This window comes from Rhinopithecus bieti, unplaced genomic scaffold (genome assembly GCF_001698545.2).
Source record: "Rhinopithecus bieti isolate Rb0 unplaced genomic scaffold, ASM169854v2 scaffold_35166, whole genome shotgun sequence".
Lineage (NCBI taxonomy): Eukaryota > Metazoa > Chordata > Mammalia > Primates > Cercopithecidae > Rhinopithecus > Rhinopithecus bieti.
Genome location: NW_016815254.1, coordinates 1,590,119 through 1,608,572, shown reverse-complemented (window position 1 = coordinate 1,608,572; position 18,454 = coordinate 1,590,119). Strand labels below are relative to the sequence as shown.

The following is an 18,454-nucleotide window of genomic DNA, read 5'->3' as shown; positions in this document are numbered from 1 at the left end:
AAAAAAAAAAAAAAAAAAAAAAAAAAAGATTATTAAATAATGCTATTAAATATATAAAAATCTGATAAAGCAGCCATATCTACTTTAGTAGCCTGAAGATCAGCTACTTGTAACAAGAGAATAAAGATTAAATTAATCACACAAATAGTTTTGAGTTTCTGTTTTGTGCAAGGCTCCATGGGTGATTCAAACACAGGATCCTAAGGCAAAATACTGTATTCTGAATGAGAGTTTGAAAACACAGGGCAGAAAGTCAGTACAGCATATTTTCCAGGATGCAAGAACAAAGTAGTTAAGGTTCTTACTACCCTCTGAATTCTCAATTCCTAATCATTTGTGAAACAGAGGGTACAAATTGTCAATTTCTGACGAGCTATGGCCCTGAAAGTGTCATACATTCTGTAGCAGAGTAAGGTTTCAGCTATATTAAGAACTAAGAGCAACCTTTACTAAATATCTGATGTAGGAATAGTACAGTATGTGGTTACATTAAACTTACCTCATATTGGACAGAACAAATATTTGCAAGAATACTTTAGTCTAACATTTGTGGGTGAAGTTTAGCAGCTTACCTTCCATATGTAGGCAGCTTCATCACTTGAGCCACTGACTAAAAACTGGTCATCTGGACTAAGGCTGGATTTTACATAAAAGGTAGAGTTCTGGTGTCCATTGAAAATAGCCACTGCCAGAGGAAAAAAAACAAATTGCTTGGCTCTTGTTATTTCTAGTGGTCAAATGGATATAGACAGCATATATATTCTAGCAAGTTTTATCACTGTATTGCCTATTGAAGCAGATGGTCTAGCTTTATCCATCCAATACAAGGGAACTGGACACTGGCAGAAAAACAAAACCCTAGAAGGAGGCTTTAGATTAGATCCAATCTCATGAACTCAGTCTGAATACTTGGTATGCAAATGGCGATATCAAGAGAAAAAAATTTGATGGAAAACATTTCTTAAAAAAAGAATGCAGCCAATGTGCAACTGACAGTAAAACTTTGTAAGTTTTACTGTCTTTATAAGAGGGCCTTTATAAGACCCTCTCTCTCCAGCCCAGGGTAGGATTTCTTCCATTGCATAATATATTCATCTAATTTCCCCTTAGACTTCAAGCCTCTTGAGGATAAATTTTATGTCTTACTTTCTCTTCACTAGATTTTATAGTGCTTTGAACAGAGTAGATCCTCACACATTTGTTCCATGAATAGGAAACAAACAAACAAACAAACAAAACAGTGAAAAGTATCATTTGAGTTCTGGAAAACTTACTACTAGCTTATCTGGGATGTGAGAATCATTTTAATCCAGCATTTTAAGTAGGCTGAATGGTGGAAGTAGCTAGTGGGGTAAACTATGTTCATATGCAAGGCACTAGATTAGGTTTAGCCTTCTCACTATCAGTGGCAAAAGGGCAGGTAACCCAATCTAGCATACGTTCTTGATAGGTTCTTCTATCCTAAGAAGGTCAAAACCTGAGGCCTCTGACATTAGAACACTACTAGGAAATACAAGAGAAAAATCTCAATGTTTGGAGAATTTAAGGATACCTTTAGGCAGGAAAAAACAATCACACTCCAGACAGAAAAGTATTAGTAGGGGGACTTAACAGCTTTCCATAAGTGCTTACAGGAATCTCTTCCATTTTCTAGAATAAAGCTGGAAAAGAACTTTGCATTTATAGCTTTTAAGGAAAAAGCTATGCAGGCATAGCGAATACTCCTCACGTCAGATATTTTTACTGTGAAAGTGAGGCAGGATATGAATCAATTTGTATATACGTATTATCACTGCAAAATAAACAAGCTCCTTTATTCTGAACATTGTTTTAAAACTGTAATTTTTAATCTTCCTCAACTCTGAACTATGAATGGAAAACTCTAGCCTGAATTTCCCACTATACCTGTAAGGATTTATTGCCCTCTGCTGGTCTAAGAAAGGCTGGTATGATATGCACTGTAAATGTTTAAACCTTGCTAAAAATCCTAAAATGCATATTGGCTTTAATGAGCTCAATTTAATCTTGCAAAGTCATCCTCATGAACATCACTTAATATAACACCATAAATACAAAGCATGGTAGATCAAGTATCAAATCCAAGATCCTTTCAGAAGTTTTGAAAAGGACAAGTAATTACAAGATGTTATACACACATACACACACACACACACACGGTTGTCATTCAATTTTTTTTTTTTTTTAAGACAGGGTCTTACTCTGTCACCCAGGCTGGAGTGCAGTGGCAAGATCATGGCTCACTGAAGACTCAAACCTCCCAGGATCAAACGATCCTCCTACCTCAGCCTTCCGAGTAGCAGGACTATAGGTACACGCCACCACATTCAGCTAATTTTTTGCATCTTTGTCAAGATGGGGTTTTGCCATATTGCCCAGGCTGGTCTTGAACTCCTGAGGTCAAGCAATCTGCCAGCCTCGGCTTGGGTTTATAGGTGTGAGCCACCATGGCCAGCTGTCATTCAAGTTTTAAGGAACAAATCGATCTGTTAATCTATTTACCTATCTATCCATCTGAGCAAATGAAATTAAATAGAATCACACAAAAGGTTTACTAAATTATTAGCGAAGTATTTGACGGCAGGACACTAAACTCAAGGCCCTTTTCAGTGCCACACTGCAGCAAAAATTATATAGAAAGAGCTCTTGTACATCTGATAATATAATCAGGATTAGGTTTTATCTTTCAAGGAAAGATTTTTGATTAACTAAATTAGCAGTTCTCCAAGCTCAGATTCCATTAAGGAAAAGAGCAAAAGAAACACCTCTTCCCTTTTCTAAATACTATTGCTCTTGTTTAGAGAAAACCAGACCCAGTGCAAAGCATCAGAAATGCCGACTATGACACTGCCACCAATACTAAAGTCCTAATAAGATTGCTTGGAGTGACCTTTGGAAACTTCTGTAAGATCTCAGCTAAAATGACAAGTTCTGGGCCAGCACGGTGGCTCACACCTGTAATCTCAGCACTTTGGGAGGCTGAGGTGGGTGGATCACGAAGTCAGGAGTTCGAGACCAGCCTGACCAACAAGGTGAAACTCCGCCTTTACTAGAAATACAAAAATTAGCCAGGCGTGGTGGCGGGCACCTGTAATCCCAGTTACTTGGGAGGCTGAGGCAGGAGAATTGCTTGAACTCAGGAGGCAGAGGTTGCAGTGAGCTGAGATCGAACCACTGCACTCCAGCCGGGGCAACAGAGGGCAAAACTCCGTCTCAAAAAAATAAAAAATAAAAGATAAAAAAATAAATAAATAAAATGACAAGTTCTGTACTTGAGATTTCTTGTTTATCAAACCATTTCACTTTAGTGGAGACTGGGTAACTCTGACGATTGGTTATGGAATTCAAAGTGTTTTTGAAAGATCTATAGATGAGGAATAACCAGGCTACTAAGATGTAGCTTAAGAAATTGATGTTCTTAAAAATAACGTAACCCAAATAACTCTCTTAAAGCATGCCTGAGGCTAGTGATTTGGAAGAGGGAGAGGAGAAGATTAAAAAAGAGGAAAGCATGCTTGAGAAACTTGGGTTTTCTTTTTAAAACTATCATTTATTAGCTGTAAGTATCAGATTCTATTTTTATAGTTTTGAGGGGAAAAAAAGGTGAGGCTGAGGAAAACATCTAGAAATAAAAGGGCCTCTCTTTAACATTAAGGAGAAGGCTGATAGGCCGAAACTATTTTGGGGGTCTGAGAAATTCAGTCCCCTAATTTTAACCAGCAGCCCCTAAAGAGGACAAAAGCTGAGCAGAAGTGCTTTTTCTACTCCACAGCTTATTAAATAAAAAATTGAGAGAATTCTAAATATAGGCCAAAGGGTATAATTTCAGGAGATATTCTCTATTAAAATAAAATTAAGTCACCATGTAAAGCACAATTCAGCTTACTTATGAAATCACAAGGAATGTACACTTAAGAAATTACCACTGGATGTAATCAAAGATGCCAAAGTCCTCATATGGCTTAACAAGTTCAGTTTAGAAGAAAACCCATTAAATTATCATTACCAAAAAAAAGCCCATAATGGTTTCCTGGTAAGAGAATTTGAATGACTAATGTCTTACCTGGAGAAGTCTTCAACCCAGTCATATTGAACATGTAGATGTTATCGTCTGTGCAATTAGCAAATAAAGTAGAGCCAGTGGAATCCAAAATCAGACTTGAATATCCTAGAAAAAGGAAACTTAAGTTAGCATGTCCTGATGATGGTGAGTAGATTTGAGGTTAAAACGTAAGAAGAATCATCAGAATTCTTTGTCCCCAAAATATACACAAACCAAAAACATTCTTCTGAGTTTTTATCTTTTGAACTTCACATATTAGAATTTTCATATCAATGTTACTGGAAACTAGCCTAATTTTTTTTTTTTTTTTTTAACAAAAACTCATATCTCCCCCAAAAGACCTATACAAAGGCTTACCAAGTTTTCGAGTGCTGCTACCTGGGTACAGGAAAGACTTGGATGCTATGGGTTCTTGTCGATAAGCAGTATAATTCTTACGTAAATCCCATACTTTGATTATCCTAAAAACCAAGGCAAATAAATATTTTGTAGACCTTCTTCCAACCCCAAACAACTTCAATTACACTAAATGTGCAATGACTTTTAATCTAACTCTTCTGGCACATTAGCTAGGTACAGTGAGGATACTTCATTGGGAAACAAATCAAACTATCTTACACTGTTGTCTCCAATACCAGGCTTATAATTCTGACAGAACGGAAACAGATGTGATTTGACCCAGTGATGGGTTACTGGAGTTTACTCTAAGGGAACGGAAAAGGAAGATGAAGGCTGAGTGCTGATAGTAATTGTTCCATTGTTTTTAGAAAAAACACTTCCTAAGCCTTAATATTCTGCATATATCCTTTGATATCATAAGTAGTAAGTTCTGTCCCTGTGGTTACATCTCCATACATAACTCCTTAAATAATCTAAACAAATTGTTCTGTGAAATAAAGTATTTTTTCATTTCATCTACTGAGATAATTGTCTTAACCCTCTACTTCTAGCATGAAGGCAACTTGAAAACACAGACCTGATATGAAATGACAGTATTCTTGGAAACAAACAGAGCAAGCTTTCACAGTCATTCACAAGCAGAACTAACAACCTTTAGATAATCCTTCATTCCTGCCTGATAATTTAGTTCAGAGGGTTTTAGTGCCCAGAGGACACAATGGAAATCCTAGTTTGGTAAGCCATCATATTTTAAATTAAAAATTTTAAGGGAAGGATGCCTTGAGAGATATAATAGGAAGGAAGCTTAAAAAGAAAGAGTCTCCATTTGCAAAGAATTTATATTCTACAAAGCAACCAACCAACAAGCATCACAGAGCAGACTTATTTGGAAGCCAAGAATTCAGACTAATCATGGATGATAGGTAGGTGAAAGTCATTAGGCCTTACTATCATCAATCTAGTTAGATTACTCCCAGAAATGTTAATTACATCCCCAGAATCAGATTTCTTCTTTTAGGATATTCTTAAACCTGAAAAAGATAAAACCCGAAGTAACAAAAATTTTACTCTTCAAAATGAGAATTAGTGACTAAATTATATTGCATAAGGCAAGCAAGCTACCCAGCCAGCTTTTCTAAGATAGCAACAGCAGCTACCACTGCTCTTACGTGCTAGACAATGTGTTAAGCGTGACACATGTATTCTTTCATTTAATTATCCTTCAAGAGTCCTTCAACTAGGTATTTTCCAGTGTGATCTACAGTTCTTTTTCTCATTTGGGGTACTTGCTATGTTGACAGTTGAAAGCACACACATTCAATTATAATGAGACTATGTGACTGTACCATCACAGCTCATAAAAAAGATCTCGTCGGAAGAAATAAGAAATAGACTCTTACCCATCCACAGCTCCTGCTGAGACTAATGTATTCTCGTCTTGAAAGAGGACCACAGTAACACTTTGCTGGAAATCCTGATAGCACAAGAAAAGAAAAAGATTCTATCTTGAGCATCATAATCTTTACCATCAAGAGAACGAGGTGCTAAAAAACGACTTTTCTCCCCAGACTGAGATGAAGTCTTCTCTAATGAGCTCAATCAGATATATATGCTGACCAAGAGGTAATTTTAGCAAGGATCATTAAGTTTTAGTATATACTACTTCAACTTGTATTCAAGAAACAAACTGGTGACTAAAAGATTTTGCTTGTCTGAGCCTACTGCATCTAGTTAGACTCAGCCCTACTAATATGCTGTGTGTATCCTTAGGAAACTTATTTAACTTTCTTGTGCTGGTTTAACCTCTAAAATGTTGCTCTACCTAGATTATCATACAGGAGTATCAAAAGAATTATGAATAAAAGATTATTACATGCTCTCTGAAAAAGAGGCCCAGTGGAGTCTTACCTCCTAATTGCTATTACCTAACAAGTTATCTTAGCTCAGAACCCGATTAAATGTCTGAAATGTTACTCATTTTAACTTCATATGGCCTCCACTATCTGCCTCCATTCATGCTTGTGTCCTGTTCATGGTGTATAGTTTTAAGTCTTAATGTCTTAGCAGTCATACTTCCCCCAAAATATTAACTTGTACCCTACACACCAGGAATATAAAAAAAATCAAAGGGAGAAAAGGGCAATATTTTAAAGAAAAGGATATATTATGGGCATTGTTTGAGCTCTGACTGTAAGTTATTAGAGTGGTACTATGTTCTACTCATGTGTTTCTCAATATATTTAATAATATTTTGTCAAATGCTTAAAAATAAGCTGGCTGGGCGTGGTGGCTCACACCTATAATCCCAGCACTTTGGGAGGCTGAGGTGGGTGGATCACGAAGTCAGGATATCGAGACCATCCTGGCTGACACGGTGAAACCCCTCTCTACTAAAATACAAAAAATTAGCCAGGCATGGTGGCGGGTGCCTGTAGTCCCAGCTACTCAGGAGGCTGAGGCAGGAGAATGGTGTGAACCCAGGAGGCGGAGCTTGCAGGGAGCCAAGATCGCGCCACTGCACTCCAGCCTGGGTGACAAAGCGAGACTCTGTTTCAAAAACAAAAAACAAACAAACAAAAAACAAAAAACATATCTCTCTGTAGTTTGTATTACGAAAACAACAGGTATTCTTTCCCCATAGAAAACTGCATCACAGTACTTAATATGCTTCCTCAAACTACTCCTCCCCCACTTTTCCTAATGAATTCCACTATATTATAGGGGTGTGTGTGTGTGTGTGTGTAGAGAGATTTTTAGGGATGAGACTCAGTAAGGTGAATTTTTAACATGTGCCTCAGGCAACTCTGATGCACATAGTATTTGAGGTGATGGCTATCTCAATTACCCTGATTTGATCATTATACATAGTGTACACCCCCAAAATATGTACAATTATGTTATCAATTTTTAAAAATGTAGATATTGAAATTTAAAAAAAAAATAATCACTTGAAAGCTTAATGGCATGAGACAACATGATCTTATGTTTAATTCAATCTAATTATTTAAAACCAGAGTAAATTTAAAGATATTTATCAACAAGGCTACGTATATTTTAATTCCATCAATAATATAGGTAAATGTAATTATAATTCAGAAGAACTAAAAATTAGAATTTGAGAACCACAAATGTAGGCACTGAATAAGCAATAAACCATTGATATCAAATGAAAATCATGAAGATTCTCATTCACTTAATCAATAGCCTCCCATTTATTCTGTCCTACAGATTAAGATCTGCACACATGTATACATCTGTAAAACCTTACCACAGAAGGAGCAAGTCCTTTTGAATTCTGTTTCTTCTTGGGTTTTGAAGGGGTTTGCTTGTCTGAGGTATTGTGAGCTCCACTGATTTGATTCACTTGCCTATAAAACCCATCTGAAAGATATTCCAAGGAAATTTAGGTTTCAGGATTCTTACATGCTGAATACAACATGTGTAAAACTTCAATATTAAGTAATTTTTGACCAAACTGGTGAAATTAGAAGCCAGCAGAGCCAGCTACACTACATCTCCTGTGGTGAGACTATAATGTATAAAAAGGGAGAGATGTTTATAACAGTTTTAATAATTGCCAAAACTTGGAAACAACCAAGATGTCCGTCAGTGGGTGAATGGATAAACTGTGGTTCATCCAGACAATGGAGTATTATTCAGCACTAAAAAGAAATGAGCTTGATAAAGCCATAAAATGACAGGGAGGAAATGTGACTAGGGGAAGTAATAAGATCAGCGGTTGCCAGGGCTTAGAGGGAGGTAGGGATGAATAATTGGAGCACAGAGGAATTCTAGAGTAGTGAAACTATTTTGTATGATGCTACAATGGTGGACGCGTGTCATTACACATTTGTCAATATCCACAGAATGTGTAATACTCAGAATATATAACACTAATGTAAATTATAAACTCTAAGTGACAGCATGTGTTGATATAGGTTCACTGATTATATAACAAATGTACCACTCAGGCATAGGATGTTGTCAGTGGGGAAGCTTGTGCATGGGCAGGACAGGGGCTATATGGGAACTCTCTATACTTTCTGCTCAGTTGTGCAGTGAACCTAAAACTGTTCTACAAAATAAGGTTTACTAAAATTTTTCAAAATAATTTTAATATATATTTCAAAATAGCTAGAAGAATGGGAGGCCAAGGTGGGCAGATTGCCTGAGGTCAGGAGTTCCAGACCAGTCTGGCCACATGGTGAAATCCTGTCTCTACTAAAAATACAAAAACTAGCAGGGCATGGTGGCATGCACCTGTAATCCCAGCTACTCGAGAGGCTGAGGTAGGAGAATTACTTGAACCCAGGAGGTGGAGGGTGCAGCGAGGTGAGATCACGCCACTGCACTCCAGCCTGGGAGACAGAGTGAGACTCCATCTCCAAAAAAACAAAAAACAAAACACAAAAAACTAGAAGAGAAGAATTGTAATGTTTCCAACAAACACAAAGAAAAATGTTTGAGGTGATGGATTTCCCAATTACCCTGATTTGATCATTTCATGTTCTATATATGTATCAAGATATCACATATACCCCCTAAAATATGTACAACTATGTTATCAATTTTTCAAAATGCAGAAACTAAAAAAATTTTTAATAAATTAACTAAACGTGAACACTGAGATAATCATCATCGTCTGCTTAATGGCATCACCAGACAACCATGAGTTTATGTTTGAATTCAATCTAATTCTTTAAAATCAGGCCAGGCATGGTGGCTCACGCCTGTAATTTCAGCACCTTGGGAGGCCGGGGTGGGCAGATCACTTGAGGTCAGGAGTTTGAGACCAGCCTGGCCAACATAGTGAAATCCCATCTCTATTAAAAAAATACAAAAATTAGCCAGGCATGGTGGCGGGTGCCTGTAATCCCAGCTACTCAGGAGGCTGAGCTAGAGAAATTGCTGGAACCCAGCAGGTGGAGAGTGCAGTGAGCCAAGTTCATGCCACTGCACTCTAGCCTGGGTAACAGAGACTCCATCTCAAAAAAAAAAATAAAATAAAATAAAAAATAAAATTCTTGAAAACCAAAATAAATTTAAAGACATTTACCAGTGAGGCTGCATATTAATATTTTTAAGTCCATCAATAATGTGGGTAAATGGCATTATCATTCAGAAGACAATATGAGATAAATACGTGAGTGTAATACTTGTAACACTGACAAAGATCCTGAGATCTGGAACAGTGAGCAGAAATGGGGAATTATGAGTACAAGCCCCCTGGTGGTAATCAGATGAAATCACTAACTCTTTCACTCAAAATTAAGTACAGGGTAATCCCAAATCTCTCAGAATTAAAATCTAACCTTTTTTGTTGCACCTGGTATCCCAGACCATAATGTTGCCATCTCTTCCACCTGTACAGAATACAGCTGTGGGGGAAATAAACACATTATTGAGAGGTTAACAAAACCAGTAAATGACACATATATTTCAATTTAAATTTCCTAGACTATCTATTATGTGCTAGGTACTGTATCTGGCACTGGAGTCAAACATTTAAGAATATATAGCTCAATAACAAATAGGAAAAAGGATTACGAAGAGCTTGAGATACTAATGTCGAACCAAAACTTTATAGAATCACCCCTCTGTAAATTTTTTAAAACCCATATAAAATATATAGTGGTTATAGTAAGAATGACAAGCAAGAGTCAAAATACGGAGTGCCTATTATTCTAAATGTTAGCTACTATTCCACATGTTTTATACAAATTATCTCAATCCTTGCTATCAACCTTATTAGGTAGGTACCAAGAGAGGCACAGAGAGGGTAAGTAACTTGTAAAGCTATTCCTGGCAGTATGAATCAGCTTACACTCCAAACCCCTAAACTGTATTGGCTCAGTATAAAAATATGGACCAGATCCGTATGAAGTTTGTGAAAGAGGCTGCCTCTGGGATGCAATGGGATTGGAGAAGGCACTATAGGAGAACTTCAATTTATCTGTAATGTTTTATTCTTTAAAAGTAAGCCAAAAAACCCCCTGCCTCCTGTGTGAAAGAGTGAGCACTTAAAACTAATCCACTTGCATTAGTTGTAAATGGGATAAAACACAAAAACAGCTACCTGAGGGCTCTGTGAAAACTGAATGAAAACATGCAATTTTGCTTACTGATACAAAATAGTTTACATATTTATGGGGTATATGTGATATTTTGATATCTGCCTAGAATGTGTTATGATCAAGTCAGGGTATCTGGTATTCATCACCTTGAGTACTCATCATTTCTACGTGCTGGGAACATTTCAAATTGTCTCCTTTAGCTGCTTGAAATATACAATATTTTGTAAGGTGACAATAGTCAGGTATCGAACAATGGAACTTATACCTTCTATCTAACTTTATGCTTGTATCCATCAAGCAACCTTTCTTCATTCCACCCTCACACCCACTCACTTTCCAGCTTCTGGTTATCTATCATTTTATTCTCTACCTCCATGAGATTGTTTTAGCACCCACATATAAGTGAGAACATGTGAAATTTATCTTGTGTGCCTGTTTTGTTTAATATAATGTTGATGTGAATGACATTTCATTCTTTCTTATGGCCAAATAGTATTAAATTGTGTATATACTACAATTTTTAAAAACTCTTATTTGTTCGTTAATAGACAGATTGATTCCATATCTTGGTTATTGTGAATAGTGTTGCAATAATGTAACTGCAGTTATCCCTTTGATACACTGTTTCCTTTTGGCTCTATACCCAATAATGAGACTGTTAGATCAATAGTAATTCTATTTTTTTTTTTTTTTTTGAGAAATCTTACTGTTTTCCATAGTGGCTGTACTAATTTACATTCCCATCAACAGTGTACAAGAGTTCTCTTTTCTCCACATCCTTGCCAGCATCTGTTTTGTTTAATAATAGCCATTCTAACTGGGTTAAGATGATATCTCACTGTGGTTATTAGTCATGTTGAGCAGTTTTTCACATACCTGCTGGCCGTTTGTATGTCCTCTTTCATGAAATGTCTATTCATGTTCTTTGCCTACTTTTTTTTTTTTTTTTGAAGACAGGATCTCACTGTCACTTAGGCTGGAGTACAGTGGTGTAATCACCGCTCAGGGCTCAGGTGATCCTCTCATCTCAGTCCCACCAAGTAGCTGGGACTACAGTAGGGCACCACCATGCCCAACTAATTTTTTTGTTTTTCTTTGCAGAGCCAAAGTTTTGCCATATTGCCCAGTCTGTTTGCCTACTTTTTAATAGTTTGTTTTTTCTACTGTTGAATTGTTTGAGTTCCTTGTATACATTCTACATATTATTCCCTTATCAGATGAATAGTTTGCAAATACTTCCCATTCAAAAGGTTTTGGCATGCAGAAGCTTTTTAGTTTAGTATAGTCTAGTTTATCTATTTGTTCTTATTGTCTGTGCTTTCGAGTTCTTGGCCATAAAATCTTTGCCTAAACCAATATCCTGAAGTGCTTTCCCTAAATTTTCTTCTGGTAGTTTTGTTTCAGGTCTTACATTTAAATCTTTATAATCCATCTTGATTTTTTATTTTTACTTTTTTTGAGACTGAGTTCCACTGTGTCAACCAGGGTGGAATGCAGTGGTGCTATCTTGGCTCATTGCAATCTCTGCCTCCTGTGCTCAAGCAATTCTCAAGCCTCAGCCTTCCAAGGAGCTGGGACTACAGGCGTGCCTACCACGCCAAGCTAATTTTTTGTATTTTAGTAGAGGTGGGGTTTTGCCATGTTGCCCAGGCTGGTCTTGAACTCCTGAGCTCAGGCAATCATCTGCCTTGGCCTCCCAAAGTGCTAGGATTACAGGCATGAGCCACCATGCCCAGCCTATCTTGATTTTCTTTAATACAGTGAGATAGAGGTACAGTTTCATTCTTCTGCGTATGGATACCCAGTTTTCCCAGCACCATTTATTGTATGTTCTTGGTACCTTTATTGAAAAATCAGTTGGCTGCAAATATATGGATTTATTTCTGAATTCTCTATTCTGTTCCACTGGTCTGTGTGTCTGTTTTTACGCCAATGCCATGCTGTTTTAGCTATATTAGCTTTATTCTTTTTGCTTAGGATTGCTTTGGCATTTGGGTTCTTTTGGCTCCACATAAATTTTAAGATTGTTTTTTCTACTTCTGTGAAAAATGATGTTGGTATTTTGATAGGGATTGCACTGAATCTGTAGATTGCTTTGGGCAGTATGCCCATGGGAAAATAATTTTTCCCATCCATGAGCATGAGGTCTCTTTCCATTTGTCTCCTCTTCAATTTTTTTGATCGGTGTTTTACAGTTTTCCTTGTAGAGATCTTTCACCTCTTTGGCTAAATTTATTCCTAGGTGTTTTTTTTTTTTTGGTAGCTATTGTAAATGGGATTGCCTACCTGATTTCTCTCAGCTAATTCATTATCAATGTATAAAATGCTATTGATTTTGTACGCTGATTTTGTATCCTGCAACTTTTAATGAATTTATTAGATCTGAGGTTTTTTTTTTTTTGGTTTTTTTTTTTTTTTTATGGTAGAGTCTGGTCCTGAACTTTCCTTTGCTGGAAGACTTATTATTGCTTTGATCTTGTTACTATTGATTTGTTCAGGTTTCCTATTTCTTTCTGATTCAGTCTTGGTAGGTTGTGTCTTGTAATCTATCCATTTCCTCTAGGTTTTCTAGTTAGTGTATAGTTGTACACAATAGTTTCTGATGATCTTTTGTATTTCTGTGGTATCAGTTGTAGTTTCCTTTTTCAGTTCTGATTTCATTTAGACCATCTTTCTTTTTTCTCTTGGTTAGTCTAGCAAGTACTTTATTGATTTTATCTTTTCCAAAAACCAACCTTTTGTTTTGCTGACCCTTTTCTTGCTTTTGTCTTTATTTTATTTAGTTCTGCTCTGCTATTTATTATTTCCCTCTGTTAATCTGGGGTTTGGTTTGTTCTTGCTTTTCTGGTTCCCTGAGGTACACCATTAGATTCTTTTAAAGTCTTTCTACTTTTTTGGTATAGATGCTTATTGCTATAAACTTTCCTCTTAGCACTGCTTTTATTGTATCCCATGGGTTTTGGTATGTTGGGTTTCAATTTTCATTTGTTTCAAGAATTGTAAAAATTTCCTTCTTAATTTCTTCCTTGACCCAAGTCATTCATAACCATACTGCTTAATTTCCATGTATTTGTAGTTTCCAAACTTCCTTTTGTTGCTGATTTCTAGTTTTATTCCATTGTGGTCTCAGAAGATACCTAATATTATTTCAGTTTTTAAAAATGTGTTGAGACTTGTTTTGTGTCTTAACATGTGGTCTATCTTGGAGAATATTCTGTTTGCTGATGAGAAGAATGTGTGTTCTGTAGCCGTTGGATGAAATGTTCTGTAAATATCTGTTAGGTCCACTTGGTCTAACGTGCAGTTTAAATCCAATTTTCTGTCTAGATATCTGTCTAATACTAAGTGGGGTGTTGAAGCCCTCAACTGCTATTGCACTGGAGTCTCTCCCTTTAAATCTAATAATATTGGCTTTATATATCTGTGTGCTCCAGTGTTAGGTATATACATGTTTAGAAATGATATATCCTTTGGCTGAATTGATCTATCATCACTGAATAACCTTCATTTCTTCTTACTGCTTTTGACATAAAGTCTGTTTTATCTGGTGTAAGTATAGCTATTCTTGCTTGCTTTTGGTTTCCATTTGCATGTAATATCTTTACATTCCTTTATTTTCAGTTTATATGTGTCTTCACAGGTGAGATGCATTTCTTGTAGGCAGTATATAATTAGGTCATGTTTGACTATTTGCCCAGTCTGTATCTTTTAAATGGAAAGTTTAACATGTTTACATTCAATATTATTGATATGTGAAGGCTTATTCCTAACTTTATTGATTGACTTCTGGTTGTTTTGTATATCCTTTGTTCCTTCCTTTCTCTGGTACCTTTTATCATTGTGGTTTCATGGTATTCTATAGTGGTAACATTTCAGTCTTTCCTGTCTCTTGTGTGTCTGCTTACCAGTGGTTTTTGTATTTTCATAATAGTAGATATTGTTCTTCACTTCCTGGTATAAGACTCCTTTAAGTAATTTTTGTATGGCCCATCTACTGGTGATTAACTTCCTCAGTTTTTGTTTGTTTGGGAAAGACTTTATTTCTCTTTTATTTATGAAGGATAATTTTACTGGGTGTAGTATTCTTGGGTGGCAGGGTTTTTTTTTCTTTAAGCATGTTGAATATATCATCTCATCCTCTCCTGGACTGTAAGATTTCTGTTGTGAAATCTGCTGTTAGGTCTGATGGGGTTTCTTTTATAGGTGACTAGATGTTTTTTCTTTGCTTTTAGACTTTTCACTTTGTCTTTGACTTTTGACAGTTTGACTACAGTGTGACACGGAAAAAAACCTTTTTGAATTATATACTTGTGGGGATCTTGGAGCCTGTTGTATGTGGATATATAAATCTCTTGCTAGACTTGGGAAGTTTTCACCTATTATATTGTTAAATAGGCTTTCTAACTCTTTCATTTTATCTTTGTCTTCTGGGACACTGAAAATTCATATATTTGGCCACTTTATAGTGTCCCATATGCCATGAAAGCTTTAGTCATTCATCTTTATTATTTTTTCTCCATTTTTGTCTGACTAGGTTATTTTAAAAGATCTTCAATACTTCTTCAAGTTCTGGGATTCCTCTGCTTGATCTAGTGCATTGTTGAAGCTTTCGAAGGTATTTTGTATTTCATTCAATGAATTCTGTAGTTCCAGAATTTAGCTCTATTTTATAATACCTATCTCTTTGGTAGATTCCTCATTCATTCCCTTAATTATTTTTCTGTTTCTTTGTATTGTCTTTCAGAATTCTCTTGTATCTCACTGAGCTTCCTTAGTGTCAATATTCTGGATTATTTTTCCAGGATTTTGTGAATTCCCTTTTGATTGGGATTTGTTGCTGAAGAATTACTGTGTTCCTTTGGATGTGTCACATATACTTGCTTTTGATTTCTCTGTGTTTTATGTTGATATTTGTGCACCTGGTGTAACAGTTGCTTCTTCCAATTTTTTGAATTTGGTTTGTAGTGGAGAACGTTTTCCTGAAGATGTATCTATGGTGATGGTTGGAAAGGATACTTGGCTTTGGTTCTGGATGCATGCAGTAGCATAGTCTCTGTCATTCCTTTTGGCCATAAATACAGTCAGTGGTATCTGTGGTTTCATTGGTAGATTAGAGTGTGGTTGTCAGTGCAGACTGGTTAAGTTTTGCCAGAAATTGAAATACCAGGTAGGCCAGTCTTCAGGCCCCAGTGTTGGCAGCAGTGGTCTGAGCCTGCTTGTCCTTTGGCTCCAAGGCAGCATACACTGGCAATGGTGTTAATGGATCCACACAGGTAGATTCTTGGGCCTTCAGATGGCTTACTCAGGTATTGGAAATGGCAGCAGTGGGCCAGGTAGGTGGGCAAGTTCTTGAGCCCCTGGGCAGCAGGTGTGGAGTGGTGTGGGTAATGACAGTAGCAGTGATGGAAAAATCCCCTGGAACCCAAGTGTTCCATACTAGTGCTGGCAGTGGCTGTGACAGGTTGGGCAGGCCAGTCCCCAGACCTGCAGGTTGCACGTACAGGTTGATGCCAGCTGTGGTGGTAGCAGCAGATTGAGTAGGCCCAACTTCAGACTCTAGGAGGAGTGCTCAGGCACCACTGGTGATGAACTGAACTGGGCAATCCTCAGGCTTCCCAGATGGTGTGCTTGGGTAGTGGTGGGTATGAAGCTAGGCTGGGTAGAACTGCCCTCGGTGACCCTGGTGGTGCCTGCAGGTGCTGGCTATGGAAGGCAGGGGTGGGGTGATTCCCCAGGCTTCCTGTGGAATGCTCAGGTAAGGGGCAGCAGCAGCTATGCTGCAGTACTGACATGGAAAGTGGGGTTGCTTTCCCTGGGAGTATCCATAGGCAGGCAGTAAAGGGACTGGGCTTCGCTTATACCTCTGCCCTGCGGCAGCTCAGAGTAGTGGTGGTTGCAGGCAGTGGAATTTGTCCTCGGGAAGCGTGAAAATGTGCAGCTGCCCCTCCACTCAGGGGAATGAGGTTGCTGTGTGTGGCTCCTAATTCAGCCTGGGTGGCAGGGCAGGACACAGTCTGGTGGGGGCTAGGCTCTGAAAATCAAACTGTGTTACAGCTGCTTAGGACTTGGAGGTTTGTGGGACCCAGTATGATATCTCTCTGGAGCAATGCCTTCATGAAGTCTCCCTATGTTAGTCTTAGGGTCCATGAGGATCAAGGGGGTCTCCCATGGCTATTATTATTAGGGTTCACAGTGGGTATTTGGGCTGCTGGGTGTCTCACTTCCTCATTCCCTGCATAGGAAGCCTCTGCAGATTCCTAGCTGATGCCAGTCAAATAGGCTGCTTTTCTCTCCTTCCTTGCTTCCAGAGCTTCTTGTCACTTCCCTGTTGAATCCCAGTGTTCTCTCTTAGACGATCTATCTGAAATGTGACTATCTACGATCTCACTCTCACTGTAATATCTCACTATTTTGGTTCCACTCTGTGAAAGAGGTGAGTGCCAGATGCATCTAGTCAGCCATGTTGAAACCATTCATCTAATTCAGCACTTTTTAAGTGTCAGGCACTATTCATTCCTTTTAACAGCTTTGGTTGTACAGACTCTCACTCAGGTTCATTTTCCCCCCTTTTGTTGGAATTTGTTGCCTAAAATAGAAACTCTTGTTTGGGGATAAAATTTACTCCTCCCTTTAAGTTACCACTTTCCTCCTTTTTTTTTTTTTTTTTTTTTGAGATGGTGTCTCGCTCTGTCACCCAAGCTAGAGTGCAGTGGCACGATCTTGGCTCACTGCAACCTCAGCCTCCCATGTTCAAGCAATTCTTCTGCCTCAGTCTCCCAAGTGGCTGGGATTACAGGCATGCACCATCACACCCTGCTAATTTTTTATATTTTTGGTAGAGACAGGGTTTCACCATCTTGGCCAGGCTGGTCTTGAACTCCTGACCTCAGGTGATCTGCCCACCTCAGCCTCGCAAAGTGCTGGGATTATAGGCATGAGCCACCAAGCCCAGTCCACTTTCCTCTTAAACATACAATTTTTGGAGGAGAGTCAACATCTTTAGCAAATGATTGGCCTGAGATTAAGTTACTGGGTTTGTGTGTGTGTGTGTGTGTGTGTGTGTGTGTGTGTGTGGTTTTACCTTGAGGACAGCCAAAGTTGCAGCATTAATACCAGGCAGCTAAAATGCAAATTAAAAAATCTGCCATCTTTCAAGCCAGAAGAACCAGGAAAAGGAGACTGGGAGCAACAAGAACAGTCAGAGAATGAGGGGATGGGGAAAACCTGGATACAGCTAGAGAAAGGGAACCCATGGAATTATGATTCCATGTTTAAACTCAGTCCAAGTCTCTGGCTAACCCCTGTACAATATGGGCAAGAGAAACTGAAAGCAGTTTACAACTGAGGCTTAAACTAAAGAAAATAATTGAGATAAGATCCACTGTCCTCCTGTAGGTGTGATAGTCTTCAATTTGGATCTAAACAAGTGAATTGCCTGTTAAAAAAGGAACACCAACTCTTTTCTAAGCAATGTAACAGAATCTAGAATCCATCATACCATTCGCAATGTCCAGAATATAATCTTAAATTACTTGACTTACAAAGAGCCAGGAAAATGAATTATTCTCAATGGAAGCCAATCCCAAGATAATCCAGATGTTGATTTATCAGATAAGGTTGTAAAGGATACATAACCATGTTAAATGAGTTAAAGAAACGTACACTTGGCCTGGGCAACATGGCAAAACCCCATCTCTACAAAAAATACAAAAATTAGTCGGGTTTGGTGGTATGTACCTATAGCCTCAGCTACTTAGGAGGCTGAGGTGGGAGGATCACTTAAGCCTAGGAGGCAGAGGTTGCAGTGAGCAGATTTCACCACTGTACTCCAAACTGGGTGACAGAGTGAGACCCCGTCTCAAACAACAACAATAACAAAAAAAAAAAAAAAAAAAAAAAA

The 18,454-nt window shown here is 37.9% G+C and overlaps 1 protein-coding gene across 2 annotated transcripts in view; it reads right to left on the bottom strand.

The window, feature by feature from the left end:
- The window catches only part of DTL (denticleless E3 ubiquitin protein ligase adapter), a 67,923-nt gene that overhangs the window by 31,385 nt on the left and 18,084 nt on the right, over window positions 1–18,454 (bottom strand). For both annotated transcript variants that reach the window (XM_017853044.1, XM_017853045.1), the window contains exons 6-11: window positions 9,793–9,858; window positions 7,749–7,861; window positions 5,881–5,954; window positions 4,439–4,542; window positions 4,082–4,186; window positions 573–685 (exon numbers count right to left, since the gene is read on the bottom strand). In XM_017853044.1, the coding sequence (XP_017708533.1) occupies window positions 573–685; window positions 4,082–4,186; window positions 4,439–4,542; window positions 5,881–5,954; window positions 7,749–7,861; window positions 9,793–9,858 (575 nt within the window). The remainder of the gene's footprint in view (window positions 1–572; window positions 686–4,081; window positions 4,187–4,438; window positions 4,543–5,880; window positions 5,955–7,748; window positions 7,862–9,792; window positions 9,859–18,454) is intronic.